The 19,110-nt window shown below is 37.0% G+C and overlaps 1 protein-coding gene across 11 annotated transcripts in view; it reads right to left on the bottom strand.

Annotated features, from left to right (window-relative positions):
- The window catches only part of kmt2c (lysine (K)-specific methyltransferase 2C), an 87,306-nt gene that overhangs the window by 56,810 nt on the left and 11,386 nt on the right, over positions 1–19,110 (bottom strand). For all 11 annotated transcript variants that reach the window (XM_015372507.1, XM_015372509.1, XM_015372515.1 and 8 more), the window contains exons 2-5: positions 15,167–15,355; positions 6,297–6,385; positions 2,103–2,250; positions 1,520–1,723 (exon numbers count right to left, since the gene is read on the bottom strand). In XM_015372507.1, coding sequence (XP_015227993.1) covers positions 1,520–1,723; positions 2,103–2,250; positions 6,297–6,385; positions 15,167–15,354 — 629 coding nt within the window. In that variant the 5' untranslated portion in view covers position 15,355. The remainder of the gene's footprint in view (positions 1–1,519; positions 1,724–2,102; positions 2,251–6,296; positions 6,386–15,166; positions 15,356–19,110) is intronic.

Below are 19,110 nucleotides of genomic sequence, written 5' to 3'. Positions count from 1 at the left end.
AAAGTCTGTATGAGCTCAGGGTTAGACCTCTTTTTAAGATTGCCATCCTGTCAATCTGTCACATGAGGAGCTGGATTGGCCAATTAATTAAGGGAGTCTTTAGGAAATTAGTTAGAGTTGGTGTTTACCAAATCTACAGGGAATATGCTCCAATGTTTATTAGTAATAATTTTTGTCAATTTAAGATTGTTAAAAAAAAAAAAAGTAAAATCAAAGCAGAGAGGTTAAAGGTTGACCGTCCTCACAGTCAAATGTGAAACCATGTGTTGTTGACTTATCAATAATTACTGATCACTCCGTAAAAATTCAAAAAATATCCACTGGACTTGGTTTTCAAGATTTGAAGACGTTTCGCCACCTCTCCAGGAAGCTTTCTCATTGGTCATTACAATACAACAATACCTCCTTAACGACCAACCCTTAACAATCATAGACAGGTTTCAGGTATTACAGGAGACAATCCCACCCCTTAATGGCAATCCCCCCTTTAACGACCGACCCCTAGAATCATAGACAGGTTCAGATATTACAGGCTAACGATGGAACTAACGACCCATTCATCGGTTACCATTGCATGTTTCCAAGCGATACAAGGCGTTGTCTATATAAGACTCAAACTCACTGCGGATCCAGACATTTGAATTGAGAAAGCTTCCTGGAGAGGTGGCGAAACGTCTTCAAATCTTGAAAACCAAGTCCAGTGGATATTTTTTGAATTTTTACGGAATGACTATGACCTGGATGACTGAGAACCTTCATCAGCATTACTGATCACTCTTTAGTCTTCACGTTTCTATTTTTTGTAGATTAACATTGATGCAGAGAAGTAAACATCCCAAACTTTGGGTTGTGAAGGAAAAAAAATACCCTGTTTTATATTACCTAAAAATTTTATGCTAAATTTTTTTTAACTTTATCTAGATATTTTAAAATAAGTAATATTTAGTTTGAGAAACTGATATAAGCTATACTCTGCATGATCCGATTAGATCATACAGAGTATAGCTTGCATCTCTACCACTCAGGATGTAAAACCCATAAAATTCGTCAGACCAGGAATCAAAAGTACATAAGAAAATAAGGTTTTACAAAAAAGAAAAGGGTTTAGCATTTAGAAAAATTGTTTTTTTGGTTGCAAAATAAAATCTGCAGATCCACAAAAAACAGAGAATTGAATTAACCATTTTAACTGGTTGGATAACGAGTTTTTTATGCAAATGGCCTTCAGTTATTCTATCTCAATTCCACCAGGAAAAAATAAAACTGTGAGGATAATGTTGAATAAAATGCAGAAATAACTTTTTCAGCAAACCTGTTTTTTAAGCCCCCTATTCAGTATACTTCTGAAAAAAAAAATTTAAGCTTAAGCAATAAAAATAGTAATTAAACCATTGTACAGATGTTTGGGGGGATCTTTAAAACTGATAAATTTGTAATCAACATTTAGAAACTAGTCTTTTTTTTTTTTTTTTAGCAGTGAATCCGATTATAAACGAAAAGATTTCTAAAAAGGCCTTACTTGTTTTCCTTCTCTCCTGAGGTGCCGTCTTCAGCCGTCTTTGGCTGAGCAGTTTTGTTACCATCGCTGCCGTCGGTCGTTGAGCTCTCCTCACCATTATGGCTGACGGATGTTTCGTGCTGAGATGCGGTGCTGAATACTTGTAGTTCCCCCTGACCCAGAAGGCTACGACCACCACAGTAACAGAAGGCACAGAGACGCTCCCTGAAACCAAGTTAATTGGATGTTTATTACACATTGAAAATAAATAAACAACACGTGTTAACAAGAAGCACTGATACCCAGATATGAAAATGTTGCAGATTTCATATGAACTTTTAAATGAAAAAGCTTTATCAGTAATAAGAACCAAGCAGATGCTTCTGATCTGCCCTCTATGTCACAGAAACACCACCAGATTGATTACAGCCAACAAAGTGACACCTGGGAAGAGATGCCTGCCTTCACCAGCTGATAATTTCCACAGGTGTACCAGAACAAGGTAAAAACCAGTATTATCTATCGGCCAAATGACAGGTTTCTTTCATACACGTACATGCAACCAATGATAATTATGGGTCAGGCCAAGTTTAGTGTGACTGACCCGCTTTTGATTTCTCCACTGGCCAGGACAGATGGTCCCGTTGAACTCTCTGCTGGGGGGCTCTGGGCCAGAGGGGAAGGGCCTTTCTCCTCCTCTGGCACCTCAGTGGTCTCCACTTCCACAGTCTCCACTGGCTGGATTTGTGTTTCTGCAGAAATAAATAGTGAAAAAGATTACAGCATATTTAACTATGCAGTTTTGATCATTTAAGGCCATGCAGCAAACATCTAAAAAAAATTTATATATTTCAAAATACTTTAAAAAATCATGTTTAAAAGCCTCCAAAACAGAAACACATTCAAGAGCATAAAACACTGGCGTATTATAAACACTGCAGCTTATTCTCACTTCGAGACAATATTTGGTTCCTAAAATGGAGGAAAAAAAGACTAAGGTAAACAACAACAATAAAATAAAAACATTTGATGGATAATCTGATAAACGGATAAATCCAGCACATATAAAGAATTCGAATTAGTCATTGAGACTAATTTTTTAAAATAAAAGAATAAATAATAAAATAAAAGTATTCACAGGTATGTGAACAAACTCTTGTTCAACACTTATGTCTCAAAGGGCAGTTTGATCCCAATTTTATATTACCTAAAAATGTAATGTTAAACATTTTTTTTTTACTTTATCCAGAAATTTTAAAAGAGCAATATTTAGAATGAGAAACTGATATAAGCTAAAATCAGTATGATCAGGTTAAAAACAAACTCTAAGAAAAAGGGTTTAGCATTTAGAAAAATAGTTTTTAATTGCAAAACAAATTCTACAGATCCACAAAAATCAGAGAATTAAATTAACCCTTTTAACTGGTTGGATAATAGTTTTTTATGCAAATGGCCTTCAGTTATTGTATCTCAATTCCACTAGGATAAAAATTAAACAGTGAGGCTATTGCTGATTAAAATGCAGAAATAACTTTTTCAGTGAATCAGATTTTTTTTTATTTTTCAGTATACTTCTGGGAAAAAAAAGAGACTTAAGCTTAAGCAATAAAAATTGCAATAAACCATCAAGCTTATTATGTATAAGAATTTAACATGCATATATTATTTCCAGTTATTTGCATTGGGGTCAGATTTGGAGCCAGAACTTCAGCCTGTTGGAAAAAAAAGCGCTCAAGCATTGATAACTCATTTAAAACTCAATATCTCATCTTAGTTAGAATGACTAAATAGTTCATTTCAAAATGACAATTATACAAAGAGGTTTCTCAGAGGCACTTTGAAACATGCAGAACTGCGTCATTATTAGAGACTGACATTTAGCTAAATCAGTGCTGCAAACATTCAGTCACATCATGTGAAATTTCACACTGACATTTACCATTAATTGCATCCAAATATGACAATGTTAAGTTATTCCAGTGACTTATTCCTAAAAGATAAATTATGTTAATTTATTGCTGTGATGGACTGGCGACCTGTCCAGGGTGTACCCTGCCTCTCGCCCAAAGACTGCTAGAGATGGGCACCAGCACCCCTCGCGACCCCACTTGGGATATGCGTGTTAAAAAATGGATGGATGAATGTTTATTTATTGTATTGGTTATTGCCAAGACTCGGTTGGTCAACCCTCTGCTTGAAACACCAGTGTGAGATGAGGTTGACTGGCCTCTGACACTGTTTGGTCGTAAGGGAAGCTGAATTTAACTCATCAGCCTTTAGTTCATCTACAGTTATGAAAGTAAATGCAGATGGCAGAAGAATAATCTCAAAGTTAAACCAACAGCATTTCCTGACTTAGCATCCCAAAGCATCAATCTAGTCCTTTTTGTCTTGAGCCCAGGTAGAATAGTTTGGATTTCGTCTGTGGTTCAGGAGTAGCATAGCCTGCTGAGCCCCCATCTTTGTCATATCTGTAAGGTGGCTCTTGAAGACCTGACTCTAACCACTGGCTCTGCCTTTTTAATCTCCCCTAAACTATTGAGCTTGTTTGTTTTCACGATTCAGCCTCGGCAAGCCTGGTTCTGCAAGAGGATTCTTCCTGTTAAAAGGGTGATTTTCCTCTCCACTGTTGCTACAAGCATGCTTGGTGTGTGGAAATGCCTTTGAGTCAATGAGTTGATGTAATCAACTGGTTTTCCTTAGATATAGAACTTGGAATCAGTTTGACTGTATGATCTGGTTGAATTGTCTCTGTAAAGCAGAGGTCACGGATTAGCCAGCCAACCTGATTTAGAACATTTATAAATTACCGCATGTTGTCTGATGGCAGTGTCTAACTTCACTTGCGCTGCTTAACCTGTTAATATGGTAAAGCCCTCCAGAGCGCCTACAAGTGATACAAATTAGCCAATGAGCTGTGTCAGTCAGTGTCGCTGCTGCGAGCCACTTTTAGACACAGCAGGCAAGCCGGGTGATGGGAAAGGAGACAATGAGGCAAAGAGAGCGAAGAAAGTGTAGATTGCTGGAAGAACTGCAGTGAACTGGTTAAAGAAAAGGGAAATGGCGTGCTCAAGGATGACCCTTCACATTTTGAATATGTTTGGCTCAACCTGCTGCTGTGAAGCAGCATTCTCCTCCATGAACAATTTAAAAAATTAATATTGATCCAGACTCAAAATGAGCACCTTGATATGTGCTTTAGAATGGCTTTGCCGATCTTCAAACCCAGGTTTTAAAGTCTTGCAGGGCAGCATAAAGCCCACTGCTCTCTTTAAGCCATTAAAAAGAAAAAAAGAAAAACGGTCAGTTCAGATGTTTTATAAAATATGTGAATCGGGAAATTGTCTATATTCCAAACTAAACGATTGTTGTTCTCTACTTAAAAAAACATTTTAGATTTTAAAAATTCAATGTATAACATGGATGCATAAACACCTCATTTATTCTGTTTAAAGTAACAGATTAGAATCAAAGATGTCTCCGCACCTTTACTGGTTGATGATTTTCTTTATTTGGATCCCGCTGATTTTTAATTGGTTACGCCTACTGTAAAGTGTCTTGAAATGACGTGTTGGGATTGGCGCTATATAAACAAACTGAATTTAATAGTTTTCCTGCTGCAAGCCCGTGAAGCATGTGGTTGCCCCAGTTACTTATGCATGATCCCCCACCAGTCTTTTTTTTTCTTCCACTCAACTTTCCATTATATTGCATGGCTATTGCAGATATGATCAGCCTGGGACCCAAACAGTAACCTTTTGTGCCGTAATTTAGAAGATGGGAATGACGTCTTTTAAGGAATATTGGTGCAGGTGGTGAAGTCCCTGCACTGAAGAAAAAGTTTACATACAAAGCAGTCTGGTTTAGGGTAATCATGTACTTCAAGTAATGTTATCAAATTTAAAAAAATGCCTGTTAGGAATACACAACTCAATGTAAAAAGAAAGTTCTTTTGAGTCAAAGTAAAAAACAATTTGTTAAGCGCTAATCAACAGTTTAATTTTGGGGTCCAACTGTTTTGTTTGCTTTACTACCTGCGTTTATCATGTTAGGTTTTATCTTTACTATCTATTTTATTGCTTAATTCAAGTAAAGCTTTGAATTATCTTACTGAATTGCGCTACATAAATAAAATTACCTTGCTTTACTTCCTGAATTAAATGAAAAAATATAACTACTTTCCCATTGATATTTTTCATTGCTACAGCTCTTGATACAACAAAAACCCAAACAATGACAGATAAAAAATGACCCTGTTTTGTCTACTAAATGAAAACTTACCTGGGCATGAGGGACAACAAACGAAAAGCAAAAAAGCTCACAGATTGTATACTTCCTAATATCTCAGACACAGCAACAGCGAAGCACTAAGATGTATGAGAATGGAAGGCCTGCTCATGTGATGTGATGTACACATAAAAAAGCACATAAATGGGTCTGAAGAGACTGATGGGATTTTAAAAAGCTTTTAGAGGGCATTAGCCTTGGGCTCTTTCCCACTGCACCTCAATGCCAATCTCAGAGCAGGAGGAATGATGGCAGTGGTGAGAGAAGGAAAAAATGCACAACCAATGCAGCATCGCAGTTTCATTTAAATCCTTTCAATTATAGCCCTAAAGAGGAAGCATGGGGTGCTAAGAAAAAAGCTCTTACCCATGGTTCTACTGGAGAGGGAACTCTGCTACCTCTCCTGACACACTTTTTGAAGCACTCTTGGCAAACGGCTGCCTGGGAGTAGAAGCTCCCAAAAAACAATGTGTGTATTATAGATCAAGAAGGGGGAGCTACAAAGTCTTACCTGCATCCTGAGGGTCTGTGGACTCTGTTATCTCAGTACCATCCATGCTGTCCTCCTCATCCACAACAACCCTCCCTCTGGTGCGACCCCTACAGCAAGCGAGACACATAAACAAAATCATAAGAGGAAAGCAAAGAAGCGGCGAGGTTGCATCATGAGGTGAGACTGATGGTTAGGACTTAGTTAAATACAGTTACAGCTTCTGCGGTGGTTAAATAGAGGTAATGGTGCCGTGGCTAAGGCGGAAGGAAGCTGGGTAAATGCAAGGGTATCAACTTAGGAGAAGATGGAGAACAACACCACAGTCTACCACAGAGATATTATCAGCTACATACTGGGAGAATAAAAACTTATTAGAGTAAAAAAAGAAAAAAATAGAGATTTTAATCTATAATCCTGCTTGTTATAATTTTCAAGTGAGAGGAATTAACTTAATTGAATAAAAAATAAAAAATGAACAGACAAGTCTGCAAAGTTTTTCCTTGAGATGGTCTGTTTTAGAACAGCTTCAGCGTCGTTAACTTGCCATAAATGTTCAAGCCCTCTTAAAAGCACCTTTACATTTTATATACATTTCAACTTAATCATGGCGATTCGATTCAGTATCAATTTTCTGACCCAAAAATTTGATTATTTTTGATACTCAAGAATACACCACAATATGATTCGATTCAATTAATTGATTGTTTTTTTTTTTTTTTTTACCTTACATGCTATACAATGTTTCAAATGTAAAATAAATCCACGAAAGCTGTAATATCATTATGAATTTTATTTGATAAACAACAGCAAATAAAAGAAGTAGCAAAGTTGTTCCAGGAGCAAATGAATAAAAAGAGACCAGAGGAAAAAAAAAATGAATCGATACCATTGCGGACGTGTCGATGCATCGGATCGATATATCAATACAAAACTATTATTATTTACTTCCTAACTCAAACCAGAGAAACAATGTGTTGAAAATGGAGTCACAACGTAACACAGCCACCTTATTTTAAATCAGCTTGACTGATGATGTAATGTTCAAGTCTACCTTTCATAACTGAGTCTATGAAGAACAACAACATTTTCAAAAAATATGGAGAGAAATATCCATATCCCCAGATGATGGTTTATTTGGTCACATTACAACTAATAATTTCATGGTATGTTAATAAGTATTTAATAGACCGTGCCACAGTAGCATGTAGTTATAAAGTGGAAGAAAAATAATTCATAATTAAAGTTTAATCAGGATAGATAGAAATATTCAGAGGATTAATTTCCATGTTTAGCACAACTCTTTAGTTAATTCAGGTATCTCATAACATGTACACACACTTTTTATCTAAACTATATCCCTGTAGATTCAGTTGTATTTTTAAGGTTTCCTGCTGCAGGTGAATCAACCCAGGCAAATTGTAATATGGTCTATGGATGGCTTCATTCTTAGCGCCATCAACTCTGGCCAGATTTCCCGTTCCCTATATGAAAAAAAAAAAAAAAATCAAAATGACCCATCCTGAAAGCTTGATGTGCAGGTGGGGCAGTGGTTAGCGAACATGACCCATGTACCAAAGCCTTCGACCTCAACGCGGGCTACCCGGGTTCGAATCCAGCCTGTGGTCCTTTCCTGCATGTCTCTCTCTAACCCCCTTTCCTGTCAGCGTACTGTTGAAAAAACTATCCATAAAAAGAAAAAAGCTTGATGCTTGAATCATGATTCAAAAGATTGTGAGATGTAAACTCTTATTGTTTTTCACAATTTAAGATTGAAGTTCAGGTTTGGTTTCATGAGTTATGGGCCCCTCCTTCCACATGTTAATTGTGTCCATTACAAGGCCTGCACCAAAATGTAAATATTACGTCTTTAAGGCCAATTTATACTTCGAAACTAGGTCATCTGCGTATGTGTCGCAGTGGACGCAGGGAGGTCCCCGCCTCCGCTGCAGACACTGTGCTGCACCTCTCCCAAATTGTAGGTGACCGCAAACAGTGCCGCAGACAGAAGGCCTATGATTGATTAAATCTACATCCACTCTCTACATCATGCGTCTTCTGTTTGTCCTTACCGGCTTGTTTTGCTTGTTTGACCGCGGAAGACGACTCATGAAGTTGGACCCGCTAGAAGAGCGAGGTGCGCGAGAACGCTGGGACCCTTTAATCAACTGCATCCTTGCTTTTTTCACCCTCATGTCCCTCCGTTGACAAACTTGCCCCCAATTCCTCACCACCTCCATTGTATCTAGACTCACAGCTAGTTTGTGATTTTCCCCTTTTGCGTTGTGGTGTGGAATAACATAGCGTAGACCACACTTCAATATTAAGCATAAATCAAAAGTGTTTGCGTCAAACCTGCGAGAAGCTCACTGCAACACACTGCTGCAGGAGTATAACCAGCCCTTTATGGTTCATTCAGCAATGGCTCTCTTCTTGGGGTTCCTTCATTATTGTCATATTTACCCAGCAAGTTTCAAAGTTAAGCCATAGACTTTCCATTTTCAGATGATGAATTGAGCAATGATCTTTGAGAAGATCAGAGCATATTACTGGTTATTATGAGGCTTTTAAAGCTCTACTGAGTTATAAACCTGACAAATACTCCATCCTTCAAATGTCTGATGTGTTCCTTGGTCTTAATGATGTTTGCTCAAGTTTGATACGTTTCGTAGGTGTTTAAACTTGAAGCTGATGTGGTATTCTCTTAAACACAGGTGACAGCACATCATGTAATTAATGGAAATGTCATGGGGAGGGGAAATGTTGTGAAGAAATGTTTTACATAACACCAAACATGGCTGCCTGCAGTACGGCAAAAATACATAAGGGACCAAGTGTTGAGTTGATCCAAGGGTATTGTGCATATTTCAAGCTTTTAAGCTCGAAATATTTAAAAAACCCTTCTTTCACTTTCGATTTTTGCTTCTTATATGACTAAATGTGGNAAAATACAGATAAGATTATAGTGTCCACTTCTTAAAACAAATTTTTTCACAACTTTCACAAGCATTTCAGAAAATGCAGTAAATGTTGTCAGGATGATATTGAGAACCTTTTTATATCAATACCGAGAAGGCAATTACCATAAATATACACCAAAAAAATTATCTGAGAGCAAAAAAAAATAAAAGAACCTAACTAAATGAGAGCGACGTGTCTTATGTGCTGAGGAAAATACACAGAACTGGGAGCAAAAGAAGAGACTAGGGATGTGGGGTAATCACTAGTGCCACTGGAGGGAAAAATCACAAATGGCTGTACGCCAAATGGACCCCTCCCTCTAAATGACTTCCATGGGAAGCAAATCTTAATCACAAGAATGACAGAGAGCCTCTAGCAAACTTTGTCTGAAAACATAATTAACAAAAAGTTGAAGACATGGACTGAAAATGAATCACTGTGAGGTTGAAACTCCTTTGTTCAGAAAAAATAAAGTTATTATAGTGGTGTCCAGTTTCACACACAGACAAGACAATCCCGTTAGCCCCTGTTGAGCTTCTCTGAGCTGTCGGTGACTTCCTAAGCACAATGCCTTACCCAGCCTCGTGTTCATGCACTCATTATTTTGCCATCTTTCTCTACAATGTACTTAAACATTGAAGTTTTAAAGTGACAAAGGTGGCTTCATTACAGAGTACAAGATCTGAAAATAGTTTCAATGACCCGTGTAGCATATATTGTACATGCCTTTTGTGTATGAAGCATTCAACATGGCTCCAACCATTAGTTGTTGGATTAATATTATACTTTTGATGAGAAATTAAAGACAGTCAATCTCTTCACAGATATCTTTGTAACCCATCAGATTACTGGGTTATCTAGTTTCTTCTTTTTTCACATTTATAAAAAAACAAAAGCCTGGACTCCTAGTTGGACTTGCTAACATACATGTTGAGCTAAACTGAAATAACATGTTAGCCTCTGTTTATGTGCATACACATATTTTTAGGTATTACATGTTCCTGATCAGATTTTAGTAACAGAGCATATGTTTATTTTTAAATTTTTATAGCCTACCTTTTCGAATACCACAGGCTGAAACAGTGTTAACTCAGGCCATGAATGAGAATATGCAATGTGTACATATTATAAACAATATAAACTCTATTGTCCTCTGGAAAGACTAGAAGACAATTTCGTCCATAGTTCTAACTGCAACTTTGGATATGTTTTTGCTGCACTTTTGTCTCTTGCAAGAAAAAAGGTGCTTTTGTAACGTTTGCCATACAATTTTATGAATAAACAGATACAAAAAAATAAAAGTTTACTTCGGAACCTTTCCTCAATTTTATTCTCTCTATATCAGCTTTAGCAATAAAAGAATAATGGTTAATTTAGAACAAGAGAGTGGGGGGAACTCAAACAGAAACCCATTTATAATGGTTGTGTAATGAAGAAAGGGTTCTCAATTGGACTAAATGGCAAATAAAAAGGCAAAGGGACACAGAGTACTCCTTTTAGTTTAAGAAGCATATGAAATGATTAAACAAATTAGGGACAAAAACGAAACAAATCAAAATGTACTCCAAATGCATAGCTATAACCATTAAAAAAGCCCAAAGGAATACACAAAAAATTTGTTTTTAAATTTGATTTTTGCCTAATTTTTACACAAATATAAAGGAGGGACCCAAACGCATCTTTTAAACAACCTGTTCGCTATTGTTTTAGTTAAAACCTCACCAACCGAGACCAAGGAGCACCGAGACAAGAACCACATTAGGTCATGGTCTCGGCCTCCAAATGTCTTGGACTTGTCTCTGTACTCGCTGGTCTCTACCGTCCAAGTTCCCAACATATTTATTCTAAAATAAATCTACATTGCACTGTTTTTGCAAAAAACTGTGCACACACTTCTGCAAATTAATTTTAAGGACCAGAATGAAACCAAAACATCCCCCATGATTTTTTTGAATCATTTTTTTAGACTAAACAGAGAGGGTTTTTTAATATAACTTCTCCTTTTGAAGTTTTATTCACCACATACAAATCTTCCTTAACTGACAAAATTTACATGGATTTTAATTGCAAATCTACTCAATACATATTTTGCTACACAGAATAAACGGTACCATTGGTTACTGCAGCTTACTATGCAGCGGCAACATCTTTACATAGCCTCCCACACAACATTCAGCTTTAATTATACATATAAACTGCAATCAAAGCATCAAATTTCAGTGTTCAGAGTGCTAGTTATTTCACTGAAAAACACTCAGGACTGGAGCTCAATCCTATATCGTGCACAAATCCCCCCTCCCCAAAGTCCCACCACAGGGAGAGGGGAAAAAAAAGGTGAAAATAATGCTGTGGTAAGTAGTCCCAGACAGCAAAGTGCTGCCTGGAAAACCAGACCAGGATCTTGCTGTTTTGAAGTGGACTGGTCAGCAGATGAAGCGTGGGCAAATCTAGTAATTTCCAGCAACCAGGTTTACAAGAACAAATCCAACATCCTCCTTTGTAACATGTTCTTTATTTTATAATGTGAAGTCAGATTCTTAACTGCTGGAGAATAGATTAAGGACAGAATTATCTCTCCATTTGTGCACAGAATGACCACAGGGTTTAAATCAGGGATGGTTAGACAGATGTTCGCGCTGAATCTGCATCCAACAGTGATCATTGAAAATTAAATTGAACTATATATTTACTCATCAAGATCAAGCAACTTAATTCAGTTTAGTAATCTTTTCAATGGGGTGTTAACACATCATCTGCATGCTTACAGATTAAGCAATCCATTGGGAAAAGGGTATTAAGATAGATTGAGAGGACCAAATTAGGACTTAAGAAGCCAGCCTGTATGGAGTCAGAATGAGGTCAAAATGTTGTAAACTTCTAAATTTTAGTTTAAACAAAAAAATAAAACTTGAAACAGAAAAAAATAGAAGATGATATTTAATGTCAGATTTTTACCTTATAATGTGAGAAACTAAAAAAGCAAACATAAAATAAAAATTTAATCTACATTCAGTTTAATATTTTAGTTACACTTTTTCTTTTTTTTTTATTGCAGTTTTAGATTTCGTATTTTCAGATTATTTAAGTTTTTTGTTTCAAATTCCATTTTCATTCTCAGGATTTTTTTTTAAAAATTTTTACATTTTCAAATCAGTTTTCTTCACATTCAGATTTGACAGGAGTGGACGGAAAAAAGTGATTGAAGCAGCAGAGATGTCCCGTTCCATGTTGCATTCATGGACTATGGGAACTCCAACTACTTGGTGAACCCAGTCTCTGCAGAATTTATTTGCCTTTTGGCAAAATCCTGTCAAACATATTATGTTAAAGGCATTTACAGTGGAACTATCACTAATCATCAATCCAGTATGTGTAAATATATATAAAAACAGACAGCCATTGTGTAAACCACAAAACTCTCCCATGACTGAAAAGTAAATTCTGCGTCCATTCATGAAAAGATCGTCTGGACTGAGATATATTAACACATCCTTATTTTTTATGCAGAATATCATCTAAATGAAATTTGTATGGTTTTTCAATTAGAAAAATGAAATGAAATGGATAGCTTCTGCATTTACTGAATTTTATTACAATATTATGCAAGTTTAATTACAGTATACTGTGCTGTGCGCAAAAATACCTCTGGTAGCATACGTAACTTATTATGTGCTGTGCGTTGGCTCTGCTGTGCCGCCGGTGCATTTTTTTTTAACAGTTCTGAAAATAAGGTTTGAAACAAATGCTTAATCAAAGCACAGTACTGCGCAGTGTGCGGACATAACTCTGATAGCATAAGGTAGGCCTATGTAACTTGTTCTATGCACCGTTTCTACGCAGAGCTCAGCTGAACGTTCCGAGACCGGGCATAAATAATCCACCTCACAAGAGCAACCTCAACTGCAGGTGCTTTGCCCTGTTGCCGTTGTTTTCGGTCTCCGTCATTAGCATTCATGACTGTCTCTTGTTGCTTAATTAGACTACACAAGGTAGCCTGCAGAATGGCTACCTTGTGAGAAATCGCCGCAGCATCTCGTTGGCACGTTTTTGGCAACTTGTCATATGCCTCGAGGAGACTACGTTTTTCATTCATAGAAAATTATTTCTTTTTTCCAGTCATGACTTACAAGCTAGTTCTAGCTGCCTGGTCGTCAACTGTTTAGGTTAGCTATCTAGGCAGAAGCAGATGCTCAGAAAGGAATCATGGGAGTAAAAAAATAAAATAACTAGGCCAATTTTTAAAATATTTTTGCACATGTTTACATTCATAAAATGGCCAAAAATGAACACTGTAAGGGGATTTCTTGATTACTATAAACAAATTATTTAGACAGCATTTGTATAGAAATGATTCTGTCCGCAACATTTTGATCTATTTAAGTGTTGATTACTATAGCTGTGACCACTATAAGCGGATTCCACTGTATTTAAACTGGAATTACAAAAAATAAATCAAGGGGCCAAGAAGAACCAGAAAAATGTAATATTAACTTAGAAAAAGATGTCTGCACATTCTCTGAACCATGTAAATGATAGAAATCACTATAAAGGTTCCAGATTTCCTGTAGTAACGGAGATTTGCTTTTGAAATTTAAAGCACAAACAGTAGTAAAAGTTTACATCTTTTAAATAGTCATACATACCCAGTTTATTCAATTATAAAATTTAATCAACCTATAAAATGATCTGTACCAAAAGGTTCATTAAGAGTTAAAGGCAGGGTTTTTTTTTCTGGGCTGTTTTTCTTTGCTAATGCCAAGAAAAAAAAGGAAGAGAAAAACAACAACAATGCCCTTTAATAACTCCAGTAACTCCTTAGCTGTATATATATATAAAAAAAAAACAAACACATTACATCTTTTACAAGATAATTGGTTAGGAGAATCCCCCGATGTATAACATTTAACCACCAACTGGGGAAGCAAGGTATAGATTAATGAATTAATCTGAAGTTAATTAAATTTTTTGACTAACGATTAATTGATAAATAGCAGTTTCGTCTTGTATAAAGAGGCTCTTTCCATAACTTGAAGGGCAAAATATTTTTTTAACAAAAGTAGGAGTACATATTTTAGCTGTTTCCTGTGTAAGCTGTATTAAATACTGATTTAATAAACAAAAACATGTTTATTTTCAAAACATCTTTATTTTCAGACGTATTTATAAGATCAATAATAGGAACATATCACTTTCCCGAATAAAAAAAACAAATATTTGAAATGCTTTTGATTTGAAAGTATGTCGCTCTGTAATGCTGTCAGACTCTGTTATTTTTGTTTTAAATGAAATGGGGTTAAACTGTGATGTAGCGCTGTGTTTTAGTCTAATCCTACAATCTGGTGGGAGAGACTATGATATTACCAGTACTTTTGAACAGGTTGTTCTGGTTGCTCTCAAAGGAATGTTAAAACTTAACTCTATCAAGTCCATTTAATCAGAAATGTCTTCCTAATCTACTGTGCGAGTTGCTACCATGTGTTTTACTATCATGTTACATTTTTGTCTTTTGCGCAATACCCTGTGCTTTTCGATCATCATCACACAGCAGAGAAGTTATGCTGCTCTTCCATGCAGCATGGCTAAATGGGCGCTATTTAGGTGATAACTTAACAAGTTTATCAAGTGTTTATATCTACAAACAGCACTGAAAAACGTGAACGGTGGTAATATTACAACACTGGAAGCAATTCTTCTTAAGCAGACATTATATATTGATCGGATTGAACATATTTTTATCCAAAAAAAAACATGAATTAACAACTTTAAGTAGATTTGTTCACATCCACCATCCGCCAATAAAACAAAAAAAGTCTGCAGTATCTCTTTTACTGTCACATCAAACAGCAGCCCTGTCAGTTTGGTGAGAAAATACATTTTTTCCTAAAGACAAAGTTACATCTTTGAAAACTGACAGTATAATAAAAACCTACTTTTTCTTGCTTTTAGAAGTGGACAGGGGTGGTGGTTGGGGTAGGACGGCAGCAGCATCCTTGCGCGGCCTGCCACGTGGTCGCTTGTCTGCATTGGCAGGACTTCCTGTGGACGCGACCCCTACGCTGCTGGATGGCGGCAAGGGTCCCTGGTCAGAGGTCTCCACAGTCTTATCCTCTGATGACATTCTAAAACAAGCAACGATAATAGCTTATAAAACACAATGTTTAAAATTTGAAGATGGAAACAAACACTAACAAAACTAATTTTTTTCTTTTCCTAAGCCAGATTTAAAGATGGTGTGCATGAAAACAAAAGCAACATGAAAGTTTGATAAAACACACTCAAATATTTAGGACTTTACATACATCTAAAGAACAGGACTGGATTTTGCCACTGTGTGGGAAATACATGCTAATTGTGCCATAACCCCAAGAGCCAAGGAACCAGGTGTTTTCTTTGCATGCTTTGCAAAACTACAAACTTAAATGTTACTTTACAATCACAGAAAAAGTTAACATTTGTTAGGGACCGTTATGAAACATTCATCTCAGTTCCCACTTTCATAATAACCTGAAACATTTAGTCAGGGACTTAATATATGGTGCTAGACGATAATGGTATATTCAATAATTTGCAAAAAATTGTGTTGTGGGCTTTATCCACTGTGATGGATTCCCACTCTGATTAGCGAAAATTATGTATCCAAGCGATTTAGTAGAAACAGTAAAAGCAGCGATATGTGGGGAGAATATTCTTACTGTGGATGGAGGTAAAGCTCTTTTTTCAGTACGGGGGGGAGGAATAAAAAAACAGGGTAGGATGATGTTTGTTTAGAAATGATTATGATTTCTATAGGTTTCAAGAGAGTAAGAACTTGATTCAATTCAAAAATTATTTATTAATTCCAAAAAGAAATTCAATTAGAATAGATAACGCCAGGCCTACACTGTGCGATTTTCGGGGCAATTTTCTAGTCGTGCGAGGATTTTTCGATCAGGCCGACTTTCAGCTTGATCATGCGTCGTGTAGTGTACAGGAGGTAATGAGGGCAGATCAGCCTCTCACGACCACCTCCTGATCAGGAATCGTGAGGTGGACCGTCATGGGCAAATCGCTCAGTTCGCAAACAAGGATTCTTATTTTTCTTCTTCCTCTCAGATGTAAACACAGAAGCATGGCGGGGTTGCGAGTGAAATGGAATTCTTTCTGTAAAATTGACAGACCGTAGCAGGTACGTTTGCTCAGCCATGTGTTTTTAAAAATACGTTGTTGCCGTTTCTTTTCAGGGCTTTCAGCACAAAATTGCACAAATTGTCAAGGCAGCATGTTTCTCTCTAGTGAGCTTCATATTCCTCTTTTACTCGTTTGGCTTCCGGATAGACAAGTCAGATTAGCTCCATCTCACTGTGGAGTCTAGTCCGACGTGTTTTTTAGATGTACAGTGTGAGCAGGCAGATCGCATCAGAGCGTCGGGCTAAACATGCATCATGAGCTGTGAGCTCACACTGTACGACAAAACCCTGCAGTTTCGTCGTGCAATGTGAGCTGTAGCTGCGTGCAACGATTGAAAAAAAAAATCACACTGTGTATGCCCGGCTTAAGAGAAAGGGTGAAAGAAGTTCTGGAAAGATGCTCTGAGTGTTTGATAAGACCTATGTTGAGTTCTCTTCTCATCAGATTATTTTGACAACACAAGGGGCTAGGTAAAGACAGGATGTTGTTAAGGGATAAAGAAAACCACTCTAACCTCGAAAGAGAAAAAAAAAAAACATTTGGAAGTCCTCCTCAGCCTCCTTATGGCCACAATGACTTTAAAAGTTGTGCTCTGTTTCTGCTGGTTGGAGCTTATGTTTTCACCTGTGTCTGACCAAAGTCTATGTCTGACAGAATAAGAGGCAGATAAAGTTCCTGTGACCTCAGCTGCACATATTACTCAGAAATCTAAGATACATGGGATACTGTAGCTAACCTCCATGGATGTGAACGGAGAAAAATTTATGAAAAATCAGAGAGTAGGGTAACAAAAAGCCGGGAAAAACTTCTAAAGATATTAAAGGTGACCCTACAGCTCAAGGAACAACAGTGTAAGATTGCACTAGGGCTGAAACAATTGAATTATTTGTAATTAGTCAAATATTCAAATCACCATCAAATAAGTTATAAATCGAGTAATCGTTAAATGGAGTACAGAGACTCAAAAACATGCCTTTAGCTGAAAAAGCGACACACTCAGAGCAGTAATTATACCAATTGTAAAAAGAAAAATATTTGCACATTTTGCATTTAAGATAAAAAAAAAGTAGTAGTCCATCAATATGCTCTATCCAAAACTATTCATGTGGAAGTTTTAATTTCACCCGGTTTAATTCTACTTTTTTTATTATTTCTTTAAGGAAATTCTGCTATCCAGTTATCAATCAAAAAACATAATAGATTAATCGATTAGCAAAACTATCATTAGTTGCAGTGCTGAATCGCACCATTTGTTGTAGGAGCAAAATTGGATGTAACCAAGGAGGACACTATTGTTGAAAATAGATCATAAAAAAGCCAGACTGGAATTTGCCAAACTACATGTTGACAAACCACAAAGCTTCTGGAAGAATCTCTGATGGCCAGATAAGACAAAAATGTAACTTTTTGCCAAGGCACATTAGCTCTATGTTCACAGACAGAAAAATGAAGCATATCAAGACAAGCACTGTCCTTACAGTGAAATGGTACAATGAAATCTCAACACAGTTCAAGGGATTCTAGAGCGAAACGTGCGGCTTAATGTCAGAAAGCTCAGACCTTCCAGCCTGGGGTCATGGTTATTGCACCAGGATAATGACCCAAAACAAACAGCCAAGAAAGGCTAAAAGGAAAACATTGGACTATTCTGAAGGATTTTTACAACAATCAAACCTGAAATGTCTTTCAACCAATTTTGTGATTTTGAATGTACTTTTATTTTTAATTATTTTTTGCACAAGCCATGAGCATGTAGATGCTTCACTGCAGGGTTCTTTTGTTTCGATATTGAAAGCTTGCATGTGCTGAGACCATTCTTGCAAGACTTTACCGTTACTGTTGTATGAAAGAGTGCTTTCTTCTACTCACATATATGGATCTGCTCGTAAGTTACAACTTTCCTTTCTCTTCCCTTCAGTTTGGCAGCAAAACCACTTTAAGCGTATTACTGGCACCAAAAGGGCTGGAGTGAGAAAGCCAGGATCTAACCTGTTAGCTATAGTGTCTGTGTGATTTGAACATTGCGTTTTGTTGCCCAGTCCAAAAAGGCACCCTTCAAACCTGTGACACCTGGAGCAGGTTGCTCATAAGTAGTTGGCAAAAGTATCTGTTGAGAGATGCAGAAGTCTCATTGACAGGAATATTTTATTGCAATCCCAAACATGCTTAATTTGGAAGGGAACAGGACTTTTGCTCAGTTTCTGAAGACATTTGGACACCTATCCAGGAGTCTTTCTCAATTATGTTGTCTCTCACCAGAGCAATCACCAGTTAGAGCTCTGATGTATTTAAGGAGCATGGAGGTTCATGCTCCTGCAAACAATCCAAGTCGGATGCAAATCAATAGTCACCCTTTTTTCTTTTGGGTTGTTGGAGCCTTTTGTTGTGCATGGGCTATGTGATTGGTCTTTTGAATCATAATCAAGTTGACTCCTTGTTTAGGTAAGTTATCAGCTCTTTAAATCCGCACTAGAGACGGCTGTAGTAACGACTGCAGCAGGTAGCGATGGCAGGGCTGCCAGTGGCGGCAGCAGCAGTGTTAGCAGTGGCTGTAGCGATGACATTTATGTTATGATGCTACAGTGTGAGTTCAAGCAACAGAACTGTTAAGGATCTATGTCAGCAGAATGGGAGTATCTTTAAAGCTACAGTGTGTAATTTTCAGCAACATCTAACGTCCAGACTGCAGACCGCAGCAACATGAACA

The sequence above is a fragment of the Cyprinodon variegatus genome, unplaced genomic scaffold (assembly GCF_000732505.1).
Source record: "Cyprinodon variegatus isolate N-32 unplaced genomic scaffold, C_variegatus-1.0 Scaffold73, whole genome shotgun sequence".
Taxonomy (NCBI): domain Eukaryota; kingdom Metazoa; phylum Chordata; class Actinopteri; order Cyprinodontiformes; family Cyprinodontidae; genus Cyprinodon; species Cyprinodon variegatus.
Note: the sequence above shows the minus strand (reverse complement) of the source record. Positions and strands in the feature narration are given on the sequence as shown.